This window comes from Oncorhynchus kisutch, linkage group LG18 (genome assembly GCF_002021735.2).
Source record: "Oncorhynchus kisutch isolate 150728-3 linkage group LG18, Okis_V2, whole genome shotgun sequence".
Lineage (NCBI taxonomy): Eukaryota > Metazoa > Chordata > Actinopteri > Salmoniformes > Salmonidae > Oncorhynchus > Oncorhynchus kisutch.
Window position 1 is genome coordinate 76,079,911 of NC_034191.2, and position 19,667 is coordinate 76,099,577.

Genomic DNA, 19,667 nt, shown 5'->3' on the forward strand with positions numbered 1-19,667 from the left:
TCCTGTTTGCTGTTTGGTTCCCCACTGGGATTCTCTGCCTCTGACCCTACGGGGGCTGAGTCACTGGCTTACTGGTGCTCTTCCATGCCGTCCCTAGGAGGGGTGCGTCACTTGAGTGGGTTGAGCCCACTATCCACATCGACGGGACAGTTGTGGAGAAGGTGGAAAGTTTTAAGTTCCTCTGCGTACATATCACAGACAAACTGAAATGGTTCACCCACACAGACAGCGTGGTGAAGATGGTGCAGCAGCGCCTCTTCAACCTCAGGAGGCTGAAGAAATTCACCAAAAACACTCTCAAACTTTTACAGATGCACAATCGAGAGCATCCTGACGGGCTTTATCACCGCCTGGTACGGCAACTGCAAAGCCCACAACCGTAAGGCTCTACAAAGGATAGTGAGGTCTGCACAACGCATCACCGGGGGCAAACTACAGTACCTGCCCTCCAGGACACCTACACCACCCGATGTCACAGGAAGGCCAAAAAGATAATCAAGGACAACAACCACCTGAGCCACTGCCTGTTCACCCTGCTATCATCCAGAAGGCGAGGTCAATACAGATGCATCCGAGACCGAGACAGAGAGACTGAAAAACAGCTTCTATCTCAAGGCCATCAGACTGTTAAACAGCCATCACTAACATTGAGTGGCTGCTGCCAACATACGGACTCAAATCTCTAGCCACTTTAATAATTACAAATTGGATGTAATAAATGTATCACTAGTCACTTTAAACAATGCCACTTTATAATGTTTGCATACCCTACATTACTAATCACATATGTATATACTGTACTCTATACCATCTACTGCATCTTACCTATGCCATTCGGCCATCGCTCATCCATATATTTTTATGTACATATTATTTTTCATTACTTTACACTTGTGTGTGTATAAGGTAATTGTGAAATTGTTAAATTACTTGTTAGAAATTACTGCAATGGTCGGAACTAGAAGCACACAAGCATTTCGCTACACTCGCATTAACATCTGCTAACCATGTGTATGTGACAAATAAAATTTTATTTGATAGATGGGGAATCATAAAATTAAATTTCAGGCAACAGTGTTGCCTACAACTCAGTAAGCACGGACAGACTCCGACGCCTTCTGGACATCTTTTTTTTGTTGCAGTTCAGGACTGGCCTTGATATCCCCATTTTGCTGCGGGCCAAATCTGAATGAATCATATATGTCTGGTTCAGATTTTGTCCTGTCTGGACAAACATAGACATATATAAATAACTTGTTTTTACATTTAATTCAGAACCAAAAATGAGCCTGATTTCAACACCCGGAAAATTTATATTTTCAACGTCTGTAAAATACGTATTTTCAACTTTCATTTAGAACCGAAAATGTACCTGATATCAAAGTACAGAAAATACGTTTTTTTAACGTCTTTTCAACTTCATTTTGCTAACTGGGACTATTCTAGTTTTGCAGGGAGAGGCATTTTTTGGTTTCACCTATGGTAGCAGAATGGCAGGGACCGGCTCTGACCCAAGTGCAGCCATCAAAAGCGTGTACCAACGGTATGATCCTAAGTGACTTGTTCGAATATAGCAGGGGACGCACTTAAAGAAGGAATGGGTAATTACACAACCTAATGATCACTTTATGATATCTACTGTACGTTTTTGGATGGACAATTGCAGGGACCTGTGTTCGAGTCCTGGTCAGGCTACTCCCCTGAATTCGCTACACTGGTGTGAGAAGTAGGACGGCACAGTGTGCCCAAGGGTAGAGGCACGATGGGAATATCTACAATATGCTCTCCATGCAAATGACAAAATAATCTGGACAGTCCATTTATAATACAGCGCATAATGCGAGCTCTTTCAACCTTGAGAATAATCTGTGATGGATGGCCCCACCATGCGGCAGATGACTCAATTTGCAGTGAAAACTGGGGACATCCCCTCAACGACTACACCCGATTTCTCACGAGTCTGGAGATCGCTTCTACCAATGCAGACCTCTTTGTCCCAGATACAGAAATGATCGGTTCAGCCAGCCAGCCAGCAGTTATGTGACCCGTCCCCTTTAAGATGATGTCAGAAATAATAATTTAATATTGAATTTCTTTGTTTCATGTCGGCGGACATATACTTCGGTCGAGCAACAATGTTAGAAATCAGGGACGGTAGAAGTCGAGCATCAACCTGTCTGCCAATACAGCAAAACGGATTGCTTCCTAAAGTAGGTTTCAGTGGGTGTCAATGTTGAAGCCCTGCGTTATCTTCTCTGACAGGACTTTAGTTTCCAGTGCTTCATATAACACCACCCCGGGACAGAAGCCTATATATCACAGGATGGAATAATAGCCAAAGCCGACAGAGAGAAGACGCATAGGAAGAGTTGAGATAATGCGGTGAAATTTCAACTCAATTCGGAACTGTTCCCTTTATCCCCTTCAATGTTTTGGATTTACCAAAACGGACGTTCGGAAGTGACAATGGGCAGTCGGTAACCCAGTGGATTTATTTTAATATCCGACGACTATAATAATACTGGAAAGGGGTACGTCATTCATTTCGCTGCAACTGTCCCCATGCCACACAGCCTGTGACAATATTGTATATTTACAAAATAATGTGTTTTGCTGTCTGCCCCGGGCAGATGCGTGCGTGCGTTTGTTTCAGTGACGGATTATGTCACCACCATGCCAGTTTTATTCATGTTACAATGTTACACAATAATGTTAGGAATGTTTATTTTCTGGTGCTTTGTGTGTGTTGCTCAAAACCTCTTAAAATATGCGTTGGCTCTTTTCCTTCGATGCAGTACTTTCCCCTGTTTGAAAAACCTATTATGTAACTTCATTCCTTTAGCAGTAGCCTAGTTCATGGCCTTGCCAGTATAATGGACCATGCCCTTATGGCTGATAGTATAGACGTGTCCAAAAACCTTCCATGATCTTGGGCTATAAAATATAACTGTACAACGTATTTCTTACACGTGTTATAGTCATGCTACAGATAAAAACGTTTTCTCTTTTTTATCCAGTAATAGAATGGGTATTTCCACCAATCCAATATTTGGCTAAACATTATGTCATGCGGTTGGCATTGCTCCCTCTACGCTCTTTTTTGGGATTGATTGGAGATATCATTTGCCAGACTTTGTGATTAATTAAGTATGCAGGTGAAAGTTGTAAAACTGACTGTTCAAGTCTGTAGATAAATAAGAAAGCAGATCCATTCACAGAGCTATTTATTCTTATTCTGCAGGTGAACTGTATACTGTAGCTAATAATATATTTTGGAGAAAGTAGTAATGGTGAATCTAAGCTTGTCAATATTTGTGTATGTTTTCCCACCACAGATATTCCCCATATTTCCCAGTCCATCTAAGAAGTGACCACAGCCTCTCTGGTCCTCAGTCATGACATCACCTGAGTCCCCCCTCCCCTCCCCTTCCCCCTGTCCGCCTCCCCCTTCCTCCCTCCCCTCCTCTCCCACTCCCTCATCTCCCACTCCCTCCTCCTCCCTCCCACATCCCCCCTCCCTGCCTCCCACAGGGGAGGTGATGGTCCTGGCCCTGGGGAGGAAGAAGCAGAGGATGCTCATCGGTCTTTCCATCCTGCCCAATCTCTTCCTGGCCTTCCTTCTCTCCTCGGACGCCCTGCTTACCCTCACCTCACCCCACCACTGCCGCCTCCCGGGACCCTTGCCTGCCGCCCAGATCCTTAACGCCTCCCTGCCCTGGGAGAAGGGGGACAGAGTGGGGGACAGCGGGGGGCTGTCTCAGTGCAAGCAGTATATCAACGGTAGCCAGTCCGGGGTGGAAAACTGTGAAGCTGGCTGGGACTACAATGTCACAGAAGGATTGAGGATTAACATAGTTACTGAGGTACCTCAAGGAACTTTGTCGGCTTCATTGTTTTCTTGATTAGTTTGTAATTCCCGGTCTCAGAATCCAAGTGGCTCCTAGGGGAGCAGGGAATGATTGTTTAACAATGATACAATGCATTCTTCAGTGAAGTTCTGATACCCTTACATGCACTGTAACAGAAAACTGTAATTTATACAGTAATTTTTGGTATTAGCATTAGTAAAATACTTTGAAATATTTAACTGCAGCATACTGTAAATTGTATGTGCAAAGTTTGACTGATCCAATGAACCATTGCATTTCAGTTCAACATTTTGTATCAAGACTACCCAAATGTGCCTAATTTGTTTATTAATAACTTATCAAGTTCAAAACTGTGCATTCTCAAAAAATAGCATGGTATTCTTTCACTGTAATAACTACTGTAAATTATACAGTGCAGTTAGATTAACAAGAATTTAAGCTTTCTGCCAATATTAGATATGTCTATGTCCTGGAAAATATTCTTGTTACTAACAACCTCATGCTAATCGCATTAGCCTACATTATCTCAACCGTCCCGTGGATGAGACACCGATCCCGAATAAGTTAAGGCCTCTAGAAGTGCAAGTGATATAATACCCCACATATTTATAGATATGCTGTAATGTGTATCCCTTGTAATTACATTAAAATACTGTGAAATACAAACCCCCTCCCCTCAATGAATTTCAACCATTGATCCATTCATTCCGATTACAGTTGTATTTACTTTTTTTTTTTTTACGATATAATATAATACATTTTACAGTAGTGTACTGTATGTCATTACACGGTACTTGCTTTGATACCGTAATTAGATTACAGTAGGTGTACTGTAATATGAAGGGAAAAAAACGAACTTACTTGCCAATGAGCTGCCTGTAAGTAACTGTCAAAATCACGTCAACAGTAAAAAAACGCTTTCACCATTAACACAGCTTTGATGAAGTAGGCCTATGTTATAAATGGTCCCGTAGAGGGAAGTAAATGGGAAATGTACAACCAAACTCATCCTGCCTTTCTTCATTTACTGTTGTGTGTACTTGTTCTACAATGCCTTATGACGCACCAGGCCTAATGTCTTTGGCAGAACTCTTGACAAATGTCCACCACACCCAATTTTTCCATGGATGTCTTAAGCTCTCAATTGGCTCGCTGTGGACCGACTCTCTATTTGTTTTGAATTCCAATGTGTGGTGGCGCGGGTGGCATACCCAATGCTTCTTCTGTAAGCTGTTCTGTGGGCCTGTTGCCCTCTGTGGTTAACTGAACATACACTGGTCTCAAGGAGTCACTCTAACTGAAGAGACATACTACTGCAGCGGTGTTTCCATGCACCTATAGATGGCAGGAATATAATTCAGTTAGTCTTTTCATAGACACAAGGCCTGATTTAGTGGTTGGTTTCAGAGTGTATTTTTACCTTGTCATGATCCACCTGTACAACACCACGGTGCTTCTTCAGTAACTTCTCACGGAGGCCAGAAAAGCTCTGATCAGTACATGCCTTTATTCAATAAGGCTTCAGTGGAATACTGAATGAAGCACCTTTTAAGCAGCTGCCTCGTAACACCATGGCAGCCTATATGCTCCTTTACTATAAGAGGGGAAAAATGCAAGGCAAAGGTTTTGGCCAAGGGCATTATAATGCTTTCGAGTCAGGTTTATAACCGGTTTGGGCAGTTTGTGAACTTGCTTGTGTGCAGGTTTTGCATTTTTTCTTTTATCCCAAACCAAAGCACCTCATCTGCTATGCTTTCATGTGTGAGGTTACTATACAGTGCATCTATGCTGACCAGTGAGGATGAGTGATAGTATTTGACAGGCTTTTATGCATCCCTGCATAGGTTCCAGTAACATAAGGTATTGTTAGCAGCAGCTTCCCTGACTGTGCCCAAAAACAATGCTATCTCTGTAGAGATAATTATAATCACTTAGCTTTCAACAGTAGAAAATGCAGAGCTCTTGAGATGTAATAACAAAGTCACACTCAAGTCATTTCAAACACTGAAAGGAAATTATTGAAATCACATTTAAATATACTGTAGTTTGGTTGAAATTTAAAAAAAATTGTATGATCTGGAAAAATGGCCTATTGATGGAGTGATTGTGCAATAACATAAAATGTTTAACTGTTTCTTCCCTTTCTGTATCCTTCTGTTGGTTTCCCACCTCGTTGTTTTCCTCTCCTCTCCCAGTGGGATTTGGTGTGTGGTCAGTACTGGCTGGTCCCAGTCGAAGAGGTGTCCTTCATCCTGGGCGTTCTGACAGGATGCCTGGGACTGGGCTTTGCAGCTGACAGGTGAGACGAGCTGATAAATACAAAGGGTTAGACCGGGGAGGAGGAGAGCTCTTGTGGATTTAAAGTGAGATGAAGCAAATGTAATTAGCCAACCAGATTCAGTTCATTAAGATCATCAAATTAAGCTTTCAACGACAGTTTCAGATTCAGGCCTGAGCTGCACTTGAATCCAGACTCAGTTCTGGGCTGCACTTGAATCCAGACTCAGTTCTGGGCTGCACTTGAATTCTGACTCAGGCCTGGGCTGCACTTGAATCCAGACTCAGGCCTGGGATGCACTTGAATCCAGACTCAGTTCTGGGCTGCACACGAATCCAGACTCAGTCCTGGGCTGCACTTGAATTCTGACTCAGGCCTGGGCTGCACTTGAATCCAGACTCAGGCCTGGGATGCACTTGAATCCAGACTCAGTTCTGGGCTGCACTTGAATCCAGACTCAGTCCTGGGCTGCACTTGAATCCAGACTCAGTTCTGGGCTGCACATGAATCCAGACTCAGTCCTGGGCTGCACTTGAATCCAGACTCAGGCCTGGGATGCACTTGAATCCAGACTCAGTTCTGGGCTGCACATGAATCCAGACTCAGTCCTGGGCTGCACTTGAATTCTGACTCAGGCCTGGGCTGCACTTGAATCCAGACTCAGGCCTGGGATGCACCTGAATCCAGACTCAGTTCTGGGCTGCACTTGAATCCAGACTCAGTCCTGGGCTGCACTTGAATCCAGACTCAGTTCTGGGCTGCACATGAATCCAGACTCAGTCCTGGGCTGCACTTGAATCCAGACTCAGGCCTGGGATGCACTTGAATCCAGACTCAGTTCTGGGCTGCACATGAATCCAGACTCAGTCCTGGGCTGCACTTGAATTCTGACTCAGGCCTGGGCTGCACTTGAATCCAGACTCAGGCCTGGGATGCACCTGAATCCAGACTCAGTTCTGGGCTGCACTTGAATCCAGACTCAGTCCTCGGCTGCACTTGAATTCTGACTCAGGCCTGGGATGCACTTGAATTCTGACTCAGGCCTGGGCTGCACTTGAATCCAGACTCAGGCCTGGGCTGCACTTGAATCCAGACTCAGGCCTGGGATGCACTTGAATCCAGACTCAGTTCTGGGCTGCACATGAATCCAGACTCAGTCCTGGGCTGCACTTGAATCCAGACTCAGGCCTGGGATGCACTTGAATCCAGACTCAGTTCTGGGCTGCACATGAATCCAGACTCAGTCCTGGGCTGCACTTGAATTCTGACTCAGGCCTGGGCTGCACTTGAATCCAGACTCAGGCCTGGGATGCACCTGAATCCAGACTCAGTTCTGGGCTGCACTTGAATCCAGACTCAGTCCTCGGCTGCACTTGAATTCTGACTCAGGCCTGGGATGCACTTGAATTCTGACTCAGGCCTGGGCTGCACTTGAATCCAGACTCAGGCCTGGGCTGCACTTGAATCCAGACTCAGGCCTGGGATGCACTTGAATCCAGACTCAGTTCTGGGCTGCACTTGAATCCAGACTCAGTTCTGGGCTGCACTTGAATTCTGACTCAGGCCTGGGCTGCACTTGAATCCAGACTCAGGCCTGGGATGCACTTGAATCCAGACTCAGTTCTGGGCTGCACTTGAATCCAGACTCAGTCCTGGGCTGCACTTGAATTCTGACTCAGGCCTGGGATGCACTTGAATCCAGACTCAGTTCTGGGCTGCACTTGAATCCAGACTCAGTTCTGGACTACACTTGAATCCAGACTCAGGCCTGGGCTGCACTTGAATCCAGACTCAGGCCTGGACTGCACTTGAATCCAGACTCAGTTCTGGACTGCACTTGAATCCAGACTCAGGCCTGGACTGCACTTGAATCCAGACTCAGTTCTGGGCTGCACTTGAATCCAGACTCAGGCCTGGGATGCACTTGAATCCAGACTCAGTTCTGGGCTGCACTTGAATCCAGACTCAGGCCTGGGCTGCACTTAAATCCAGACTCAGTCCTGGGCTGCACTTGAATCCAGACTCAGGCCTGGGCTGCACTTGAATCCAGACTCAGGCCTGGGCTGCACTTGAATCCAGACTCAGTTCTGGACTGCACTTGAATCCAGACTCAGGCCTGGGCTGCACTTGAATCCAGACTCAGGCCTGGACTGCACTTGAATCCAGACTCAGTTCTGGACTGCACTTGAATCCAGACTCAGGCCTGGGCTGCACTTGAATCCAGACTCAGGCCTGGGCTGCACTTGAATCCAGACTCAGGCCTGGGCTGCACTTGAATCCAGACTCAGGCCTGGACTGCACTTAAATCCAGACTCAGGCCTGGGCTGCACTTAAGTCCAGACTCAGGTCTGGGCTGCACTTGAATCAAGAAATGTGGTTGAATGAACATTGTTTACATGTATTTCTAGACTAAATGTCCCTAAATAACTATGTATTTACATGGAAATGACCCTGGTTATTTACTTTTTTTTAATTCTTGGACTCAATAAACCAGGACTGTTAACTTGGTTTTTAAACCTGTTTTTAAGAGGCCTATATATGGATTTACTTTCCATGAAACCGGCCAGTGTTTAAGAACTACTAAAACAGAGCTTTGTATCTTCTCTATGTTTTCCTCAGACTGGGCAGGTTGAAGACACTACTCACCTCTCTGACCCTCTCAGTGGTATTTGGCGTGCTTGTGTGCGTCTCTACCGCTCCCCCATTCTTTATTGCCATGCGTTTTTGCCTGGCTGCTGCTAGCGCCGGTGTCTACCTCACGCTTTACATCACACGTGAGTAGTCTCAGATACTGGTGTCATAGTTAGGGCCTTTACATCACACGTGAGTAGTCTCAGATACTGGTGTCATAGTTAGGGCCTTTACATCACACGTGAGTCGTCTCAGATACTGGTGTCATAGTTAGGGCCTTTACATCACACGTGAGTCGTCTCAGATACTGGTGTCATAGTTAGGGCCTTTACATCACACGTGAGTCGTCTCAGATACTGGTGTCATAGTTAGGGCCATGTGTATTGCGCAGTCATGTGACATATCATAATTTTATTCTGTATTTCAAGCCTTATCCAGAAATGAGAATAACTCCAAAAATGAAAACAATTTCCTGAGGATGATGCTGAACCATCTGACATATGGAGAAAAAAGGGAGTTTGATAAAAAAAAGTTAAAATCCAGGCACGTCACATGATTGGTCAAAACACAGAGCCATAGTACAAAAGGCTCTAACAAAAGCATCAAAAGTCTACTGCCATGATGACCACTGCTGATCTTTTGTTATCATTCATTGTTTTGTCTTGTGTGTTTAATTGACAGGTCTTGAACTCTGTGACCCCTCACTACGTCTGTTAGTCACCATGGTGGCAGGACTAACTACAGTTGCTGGGGAGCTGCTGTTGCTGGGTTTTGCTCTGGGTTACCAGTCCTGGAGAGGCTTACTTGGAACTGGGGCTGCACCACTCTCTCTGTTCCTCACCTATGGGTGAGTGTGTGTGTGTGTGTGTGTGTGTCTGTGTGTGAGTGTGTGTGTGTGTGTGTATGTTGCGGGATAGTAGCTTATGGACAAGGGGGAAGGGGAATATGGTAGTCATTTCATTAAAGAAGTAAATGCAAACTGACTTGCTGAGAGCATCCCGGCATTGTATTGATTTCAGCCATTAACTCAAGTCAGAATACATTAGCATTTGACTTCAAGGTGCAGTGTCCCTCCCACACTCCTCATGACCTTTTATTGCAAATAGTAAATTGAACACAGAGCAAATGAAATATGAACTTTGCTGTTCCAGGGGAGAGAATAGCTTGGGATGGATCCTAGGTTGAAGAACCTAATAATTCCATGTGGAAGCTAACTAGCATCGCTGGTCCCATGATTTAAAATTCTTCCTAAGAACAGCCCTTAATCAGGAGTTATCACACGGTAATCCCTGGATTCTCATGCCTTATGACTGAATTACAACCCTCTTGTCTTAACCGTTGTTATCGTCAACCTAGAAGGAGAAAATGACATGAACATGTTTTTGTTTCAGTATTCCAGGAGTATTTCCTGAGTCTCCTCGTTGGCTCCTCCTCTCCGAGAGATCAGCTGATCTGAATTCCTTCAGTGAAAGAAGAGATAGAGGGAGGGATGACGAGAGCTTCACAGGTGTGTGGGAACCATTTTGTCTTTTTTGTGTGGGTCTTTTCATGAGATTTATGACTTTTATCAGAAAAACAATTCTCTGCTGATGCCTCCATTGTGACTTGTGGTGTTGTCATTATTTCAGAGCTGGACTCCGAGCTATCTCCCTCTACTCGCCCACATCTGTCCTTCCCAGAGCTCGTACACAGCAGGAACATCTGGAAAAACATATGTGTGCTCGGCTTCACCTCGTAAGTCACCTAACTGTGTTGTTTGAAGTTTGCCCTCACATGTCAGTCTTTAATTAGCTGCACACATAGTAATAGTAGTAGGTCTACCAGTAGTAGATATGTAGTGGTGTAATAGTAGTAGGTCTACCAGTAGTAGATATGTAGTGGTGTAATAGTAGTAGGTCTACCAGTAGTAGATATGTAGTGGTGTAATAGTAGTAGGTCTACCAGTAGTAGATATGTAGTGGTGTAATAGTAGTAGGTCTACCAGTAGTAGATATGTAGTGGTGTAATAGTAGTAGGTCTACCAGTAGTAGATATGTAGTGGTGTAATAGTAGTAGGTCTACCAGTAGTAGATATGTAGTGGTGTAATAGTAGTAGGTCTACCAGTAGTAGATATGTAGTGGTGTAATAGTAGTAGGTCTACCAGTAGTAGATATGTAGTGGTGTAATAGTAGTAGGTCTACCAGTAGTAGATATGTAGTGGTGTAATAGTAGTAGGTCTACCAGTAGTAGATATGTAGTGGTGTAATAGTAGTAGGTCTACCAGTAGTAGATATGTAGTGGTGTAATAGTAGTAGGTCTACCAGTAGTAGATATGTAGTGGTGTAATAGTAGTAGGTCTACCAGTAGTAGATATGTAGTGGTGTAATAGTAGTAGGTCTACCAGTAGTAGATATGTAGTGGTGTAATAGTAGTAGGTCTACCAGTAGTAGATATGTAGTGGTGTAATAGTAGTAGGTCTACCAGTAGTAGATATGTAGTGGTGTAATAGTAGTAGGTCTACCAGTAGTAGATATGTAGTGGTGTAATAGTAGTAGGTCTACCAGTAGTAGATATGTAGTGGTGTAATAGTGTTATATGATGATACTGTTTTATCTTTAGTTTTTATATGTAATGTAAGTGTTTTAATGTGTTTGGACCCCAGGAAGAGTAGCTGCTGCCTTGGCAGGAACTAATGGGGATCCTTAATAAACCCCAGGAAGAGTAGCTGCTGCCTTGGCAGGAACTAATGGGGATCCTTAATAAACCCCAGGAAGAGTAGCTGCTGCCTTGGCAGGAACTAATGGGGATCCTTAATAAACCCCAGGAAGAGTAGCTGCTGCCTTGGCAGGAACTAATGGGGATCCTTAATAAACCCCAGGAAGAGTAGCTGCTGCCTTGACAGGAACTAATGGGGATCCTTAATAAACCCCAGGAAGAGTAGCTGCTGCCTTGGCAGGAACTAATGGGGATCCATAATAAACCCCAGGAAGAGTAGCTGCTGCCTTGACAGGAACTAATGGGGATCCTTAATAAACCCCAGGAAGAGTAGCTGCTACCTTGGCAGGAACTAATGGGGATCCTTAATAAACCCCAGGAAGAGTAGCTGCTGCCTTGGCAGGAACTAATGGGGATCCTTAATAAACCCCAGGAAGAGTAGCTGCTGCCTTGGCAGGAACTAATGGGGATCCTTAATAAACCCCAGGAAGAGTAGCTGCTGCCTTGGCAGGAACTAATGGGGATCCATAATAAACCCCAGGAAGAGTAGCTGCTGCCTTGGCAGGAACTAATGGGGATCCTTAATAAACCCCAGGAAGAGTAGCTGCTGCCTTGACAGGAACTAATGGGGATCCTTAATAAACCCCAGGAAGAGTAGCTGCTGCCTTGGCAGGAACTAATGGGGATCCTTAATAAACCCCAGGAAGAGTAGCTGCTGCCTTGGCAGGAACTAATGGGGATCCATAATAAACCCCAGGAAGAGTAGCTGCTGCCTTGGCAGGAACTAATGGGGATCCTTAATAAACCCCAGGAAGAGTAGCTGCTGCCTTGGCAGGAACTAATGGGGATCCTTAATAAACCCCAGGAAGAGTAGCTGCTGCCTTGGCAGGAACTAATGGGGATCCTTAATAAACCCCAGGAAGAGTAGCTGCTGCCTTGGCAGGAACTAATGGGGATCCTTAATAAACCCCAGGAAGAGTAGCTGCTGCCTTGGCAGGAACTAATGGGGATCCTTAATAAACCCCAGGAAGAGTAGCTGCTGCCTTGGCAGGAACTAATGGGGATCCTTAATAAACCCCAGGAAGAGTAGCTGCTGCCTTGGCAGGAACTAATGGGGATCCTTAATAAACCCCAGGAAGAGTAGCTGCTGTCTTGGCAGGAACTAATGGGGATCCTTAATAAACCCCAGGAAGAGTAGCTGCTGCCTTGGCAGGAACTAATGGGGATCCTTAATAAACCCCAGGAAGAGTAGCTGCTGCCTTGGCAGGAACTAATGGGGATCCTTAATAAACCCCAGGAAGAGTAGCTGCTACCTTGGCAGGAACTAATGGGGATCCTTAATAAACCCCAGGAAGAGTAGCTGCTGCCTTGGCAGGAACTAATGGGGATCCTTAATAAACCCCAGGAAGAGTAGCTGCTGCCTTGGCAGGAACTAATGGGGATCCTTAATAAACCCCAGGAAGAGTAGCTGCTGCCTTGGCAGGAACTAATGGGGATCCTTAATAAACCCCAGGAAGAGTAGCTGCTGCCTTGGCAGGAACTAATGGGGATCCTTAATAAACCCCAGGAAGAGTAGCTGCTGCCTTGACAGGAACTAATGGGGATCCTTAATAAACCCCAGGAAGAGTAGCTGCTGCCTTGGCAGGAACTAATGGGGATCCTTAATAAACCCCAGGAAGAGTAGCTGCTGCCTTGGCAGGAACTAATGGGGATCCTTAATAAACCCCAGGAAGAGTAGCTGCTGCCTTGACAGGAACTAATGGGGATCCTTAATAAACCCCAGGAAGAGTAGCTGCTGCCTTGGCAGGAACTAATGGGGATCCTTAATAAACCCCAGGAAGAGTAGCTGCTGCCTTGGCAGGAACTAATGGGGATCCTTAATAAACCCCAGGAAGAGTAGCTGCTGCCTTGGCAGGAACTAATGGGGATCCTTAATAAACCCCAGGAAGAGTAGCTGCTGCCTTGGCAGGAACTAATGGGGATCCCTAATAAATACAAATACAGTACATGAAAGTTTAACTTCTTTGTGTAACTATGCAATAACTACACCGTTTACTAATAAGATGTAACGACATTTTGGTAATCAATCATAGTAGTATGTATGCTACATATAGTATAATGTAAAGGTTTGGCCTTGCTTCTATCAACATTTTACAGGTTGGCACCCATAGGATTCATACAGTAGTTGCCAATCAGACCATGATTCTCCGTCTCCATCTTCTCCTGTTGTCTGTCAGGTTCATTTCCCATGGCATTAGTCACTGTTACAGCTCGTTCCGCGGTGATGTCAGAGGCACTGCCCCCAGCTTCTATTGGACCTATCTACTCTCTGTCTGTGCGGGAGGAGGGGCCTGGCTGTTGTTATGGGCAACCGTGAACAGGTGTGGTCGACGTGGTATCCTGCTCCTCGCCATGACGATGACAGGGCTGGCATCTCTGATTCTCCTCGGACTGATGGAGTGTAAGTTGGCGTTCAAGGTAGAATCCTTAGTTAATACACCCATTTTTGGACTTGTAAATTAATGATTTATACCCATTGAATCTTGAAGAATATAACTAAAATGCCTCATGAGCTTAGTTCAACTGTTATACCCCATCAGAAACCAAAATATAAGCTTGTTTTACTTCAATGTTTGTAAACAATCACTGTATAACCTTAAAACATGGTTAAAACTATAATGTTGATGTCATTGATGGTCAGTCCTTGTATTCATAGATCTGTCTATGCATTTGAGTGTTTCCATTTATCCAGGCTTATCCCTCAGCTTTTTACCAAAACTGAGATGGGGTGGTCACTTTGTTATTGTTTCAAATACGGATTGGCATAATGCTTTGTAGAAATAGTCCCTTAACCACTGATATAGGATCAGATATGTTTTCATCCACTAAAACATATAATCCTATGTCAGTGCTTAAGGGCCAAATTCTACCTACCCCTCACCTGGAATACACATAGTTAGGGGCCAAATTCTACCTACCCCTCACCTGGAATACACATAGTTAGGGGCCAAATTCTACCTACCCCTCACCTGGAATACACATAGTTAGGGGCCAAATTCTACCTACCCCTCACCTGGAATACACATAGTTAGGGGCCAAATTCTACCTACTCCTCACCTGGAATACACAGATTTAGGGGCCAAATTCTACCTACGCCTCACCTGGAATACACATAGTTAGGGGCCAAATTCTACCTACCCCTCACCTGGAATACACATAGTTAGGGGCCAAATTCTACCTACCCCTCACCTGGAATACACATAGTTAGGGGCCAAATTCTACCTACCCCTCACCTGGAATACACATAGTTAGGGGCCAAATTCTACCTACTCCTCACCTGGAATACACAGATTTAGGGGCCAAATTCTACCTACCCCTCACCTGGAATACACATAGTTAGGGGCCAAATTCTACCTACCCCTCACCTGGAATACACAGATTTAGGGGCCAAATTCTACCTACCCCTCACCTGGAATACACATAGTTAGGAGCCAAATTCTACCTACTCCTCACCTGGAATACACAGATTTAGGGGCCAAATTCTACCTACCCCTCACCTGGAATACACATAGTTAGGGGCCAAATTCTACCTACCCCCCACCTGGAATACACAGATTTAGGGGCCAAATTCTACCTACCCCTCACCTGGAATACACATAGTTAGGGGCCAAATTCTACCTACTCCTCACCTGGAGTACACAGATTTAGGGGCCAAATTCAACCTACCCCTCACCTGGAATACACATAGTTAGGGGCCAAATTCTACCTACTCCTCACCTGGAATACACATAGTTAGGGGCCAAATTCTACCTACCCCTCACCTGGAATACACAGATTTAGGGGCCAAATTCAACCTACTCACCTTGAATACACATAGTTAGGTACACATAGATAGTCCTCACCTGGAATACATAGAGGGTAAATGTAATTCAGTTCATAGGAGACCACATGTCATGAAGTAGTTACGACTCATTTTCAATTGACATTGAATACAAGAAGCACAGGTTATTTTTGCATGGCACCACCTTGTGGCTGAATGGTGGTATACCAGTTCATGAAGGACACTGCCGTGGCAGTAATGTCAAAGTTGTGTCTCAGTTTCAGATGTAATCGCCAGCCAGTCAGTCTGTGGAGTTCAGTCCTAAGTTAACTCTCCCTCCTATCCTTCTCTCAGATCTAAGTGAGGCGGCCATCACTGTGTTCTCAGTGATGGGTCTCTTCTCCTCCCAGGCGGCTGCCTCTCTCTGTGTCCTCTTCACAGCAGAGATCATGCCCACCATCATCAGGTAAGGACCAGCAACTCATAGACTGTCACACGAGTCTTCCCCATCTAGGCTTGTTCCATGTATTAGATGTATTATTTAGGCCTAATATTCATATTAATGGGTGTCATTTTTGGCTTGGAGATAACTAACCATTGAACTTTTCCCTCTCGTCCAGGGGCATTGGCGTGGGCACGGTGTTGGCCCTGGGCTGTGTGGGTCGGCTCACCTCGCCGCTCATGGACCTGCGCAACCACTACGGCTACTTCCTTCACCACGTGGTGTACTCCTCCCTGGCCCTGCTGGCCGTGCTCTCCATCCTGCTGCTGCCCGAGAGCAAGAGGAAACCGCTGCCCCAGACGCTGGCCGACGGGGAGCAGTACCGACGCCCCTCGCTGGGCCGGAGGAGGAGGGACAACGTGCCCCTGCTGGCCACCCCCAACCCAGAGACCTAGCATGTCATAGCGCCAGCCCAGAGTGTCAGCAGGTCGCGGAGAGGAAGATGACGAGGGAGAAGAGGGTCAGCTGTCTGCTGAAGATGGTTGTGCTGTGCCAATGAAGGAGGGTGGTTGAAGGGACCTCCCCTCACCTTTCCCATAAGACCTGTGTGTCAGGAAAGGGAGCAGATGCGTTCTGCCCATGCTCCCGTCTGCCACCATCAGAAAGGCCCTTTTGATAGGTGTATTATCTGGCAGAGTATGGCATCACACACAGCTCACGGAGGTAGAGGCAGGTATGTTATGGAAACGGTCCTGTAAATACCTACAACGTAGTTTCTTTAACTTTATGAATGCTAGGTTATCTATTTATAAAAGAAAAACAGTAGGAGTTTTGTTTCTGGAAATTTTTGGAAGTGTACTTTGTATTGTCGAAAAGCATCGTACTAAGACAAGATGAGGGCAATTTTGTCTACTGCTCTTAAAGACATTGGGGGAAATTATATTGATTGAAGATTCTTTATGAGTAACGTTATACTTGAGGGTAGTTTGGTGAAACTTTGAACTTGCATTAAATAAATACTAATAGGCTCCTTCCTCAAACCCAAGAGTCCTTACAATCCGTTGGATAACAAAAGATGGAGAAAGTGACATTTAAATGTACTGTAGTTCCTCCGACTTGGTTGGATGTGATAAAACGATATGAATTCAATTTCCAGATGTGACTTGGAGCCAGTACTGTTTATGGGTCATTCATCTTGATCGTCTAGGCTGTCAGACCTGTCTTACTCGGCTTCACTGAAGACATAGGGAGCGTGCCTGTGCATTCAGAGCTGAAAACCTTTTGATAGATAGAAATGTATGGTAGAAAATGGACACACATTTCTATATTGTATCAGTTCTACGCTAAATATTATTGTGGGGAAATGCCGTGAACAGTTTTCAGCATTGAATTATAGCCGCGTCCAGAAACCAGGCCAAGCCCCAACCCCTTAGGCACTGATCTGAAAGGATTGGCACAACAATCCATCCAGCTTATCATGCGGCATGGTGAAGCTATTACGATATTGCTTATACCTTTCTGATCCATTCAGATCTCCACAAGCATCTTGGCCCTAGGCTAGGGGGTAAGGCCTAAGGGCTGTTTCCAGACCTGGGTGATGTATTTCTCCGTTTAGAATACAGGAACTCACTATAATAGAGTGATGGTGATGTGTATAACAGGCACCTTGTTGCAAGGATTTGGTCCTGTATGTCTTATTTGAAACATTCAGGACCTAGCTGTTTGATGTTTTTTTTTACTGGATCTACTCCAGAACCTTCTCTGGGCAGAGGTGTGTGTGTGGAGGGGGGGAGGGGGGACTGAATGGGGTTTGAAGTTAGGAAGGGGAAGAGAGACACCTCCCGCTGCAGGTCTTTGGTAGTTTCTTTCAAATGCACTAAACAAATCTAATAGTAATATGGATATTATTGATGATGATAATAACTATGAGTAACTTGACAACAGTAATATGTTGTTAGACATTGCTGGCTCCGTAAGATGATCTATTAAGCAATAACAGCAATGTAATTATGTTAATAACTTTAATAACCTGATTGAATCAAAAAATTAAATGTTAAGTAAACAATGGGTTGTTGTCTGTCTTGTCTGTGTTGATGGATGTCTTGTCGTCAGGAAGCTAACAGATCATCCTATTGATCTTGGATATTGGTTTTAAGATTGTATCATTTATTTTTTGTTACACATACCTTTCCCCCCAACAATGTAGAGATGTTTCAAAGTGTTTCTGATAAAGATGATACGAGCGCCGCAAATCCATTAGGGATGCAACAAAAATTATACAAACTCAAACTTGAATCGATGTTTGACAACTCAGACTCGCAACGCATGTGGCAAGGACTACGGGCTATCATGGACTACAGGCTATCATGGACTACAGGCTATCATGGACTACAGGCTATCATGGACTACAAAGGCAAATCCAGCTGTGTGGTTCCCACCGAAGCCTCCCTCCCAGACGAGCTGAACACATTCTATGCTTGCTTCGAGGCAGACAATACCGAGCCATCCAGGAAGACTCTTGCTGCTCCGGACGACTAGGTGTTTTCACTCTCCCAAGGTTGATGTAAGGAAAACTCTCAAAAGAGTAAATATAGTTCAGCATTCAACACTGTTGTACCCTCCAAGCTCAAAAGCTTTGTGTCTGAACACTACCCTCTGCAACTGGATCCTGGACTTCCTGACGGGCAGACCACAGGCTGTGCGGATTGGCAACAACACCTCCTCCACAATGACTCTTGACACAGGGGTCCCCCCAAGGGTGTCCTCAGCCCTCTGCTGTACTCCCTGTTCACCCACCACTGTGTGGCTTTGCACCACACCAACTCCATCAAGTTTGCTGACAACACAACGGTTGTAGGCCTGATAATCAACAACAACGAGTCCACCTTTAAGGAGGAGGTAAGTGAACTGGCATTGTGTTGCCAGGACAACAACTTCTCCCTCAAAGTCAGCAAAACAAAGGAGTTGATTGTTGTCTTGAGGAAGTAGAGGGAACACCCCGTTCCACATAAACGGGATTGCAGCAGAGAGTCAGCAGTTTTAAGTTCATCGGCGTCCACATCACCGGTGACTTAACATGGACCAACAACACCTCCCCTCTTGTCAAGAGGGCGCAACAACGCCTCTACTTCCTCAGGTGGCTGAAGAAATGTAGCATGCCATTCGGGGTCTACTCCAAATACTATAGCTGCACCATCAACAGCGTACTGACCATTTGCATCACGGCATGGTACAGGAATTGTTCTGTCCACGACCGAAAGGCTCTCCAGCGGGTGGTGAAGACGGCCCAGTACATCACTGGGACCGTGCTCCCATCCAGGGAGTCCCACACACCCCAGCCATGAGCTGTTCATACTCCCTTACTGTTGGGCAGACGGTATTGAAGCTGGAGGTCTGACACCAACACACATCACAACTGCTGCTACCAGACTATTATTTACTATTGCTAATACTGCACAACTTAAACACTTGCCCCCCAATCAGCCCTTCCCTGATACATGTGTAAATATAAAATGTGCCTTCCTGTATTATACTTATGCTAAAATATTTATTCTGTTCTACTGAGCCAATTACTTTATGTTCAAATTCTTATTTTGTATGATTTCTTATTGTTGTTGCATTGTCGAGAAGGAACCTGCAAGTAAGCATTTAGTTGGACAGTGTATACCTATACCATGTGTATCCTGTACATATGACTAATCAAACTTGAGACAGCAACGTCATTTCAATGTTATTATTTGTCGGACAGGAATGGCAATATCTTATTTACTTCACAAAACGTAATTCCCCTTTTATGTACTTTTCCGTCTATGTGTATTTTGACCTTGAAATTAAGCATGAGAATAGTGTGCTGATACGTTTTGAACTTGAATCCTACTCGGAATTGTACATTCGGAACTCGGGCCTCTTTCTAGAGCTACGACCTGAAGATC

General features: G+C 45.0%; 1 protein-coding gene across 1 annotated transcript; it reads left to right on the forward strand.

Annotated features, from left to right (window-relative positions):
• The first annotated feature begins 1,825 nt into the window (after window positions 1-1,825).
• LOC109909623 (solute carrier family 22 member 17) lies at window positions 1,826-17,802 on the forward strand. Its single transcript, XM_031796836.1, has 10 exons — window positions 1,826-2,531; window positions 3,336-3,863; window positions 6,065-6,168; window positions 8,767-8,921; window positions 9,460-9,625; window positions 10,170-10,285; window positions 10,407-10,512; window positions 13,711-13,934; window positions 15,648-15,759; window positions 15,914-17,802. Exons 2-10 carry the CDS (start codon window positions 3,396-3,398, stop codon window positions 16,188-16,190), a joined length of 1,728 nt encoding a protein of 575 aa, XP_031652696.1. The 5' UTR covers window positions 1,826-2,531; window positions 3,336-3,395; the 3' UTR covers window positions 16,191-17,802.
• Window positions 17,803-19,667: the final 1,865 nt, after the last annotated feature.

Bases quoted from the DNA above. Each gene is read 5' to 3' on its own strand.
- LOC109909623 (XM_031796836.1), top strand. From the start codon at position 3,396: ATGACATCACCTGAGTCCCCCCTCCCCTCCCCTTCCCCCTGTCCGCCT. The intron at 10,286-10,406 runs GTGTGTGGGAAC...TCATTATTTCAG, and splicing joins GGATGACGAGAGCTTCACAG to AGCTGGACTCCGAGCTATCT. The intron at 10,513-13,710 runs GTAAGTCACCTA...GTTGTCTGTCAG, and splicing joins TGTGTGCTCGGCTTCACCTC to GTTCATTTCCCATGGCATTA.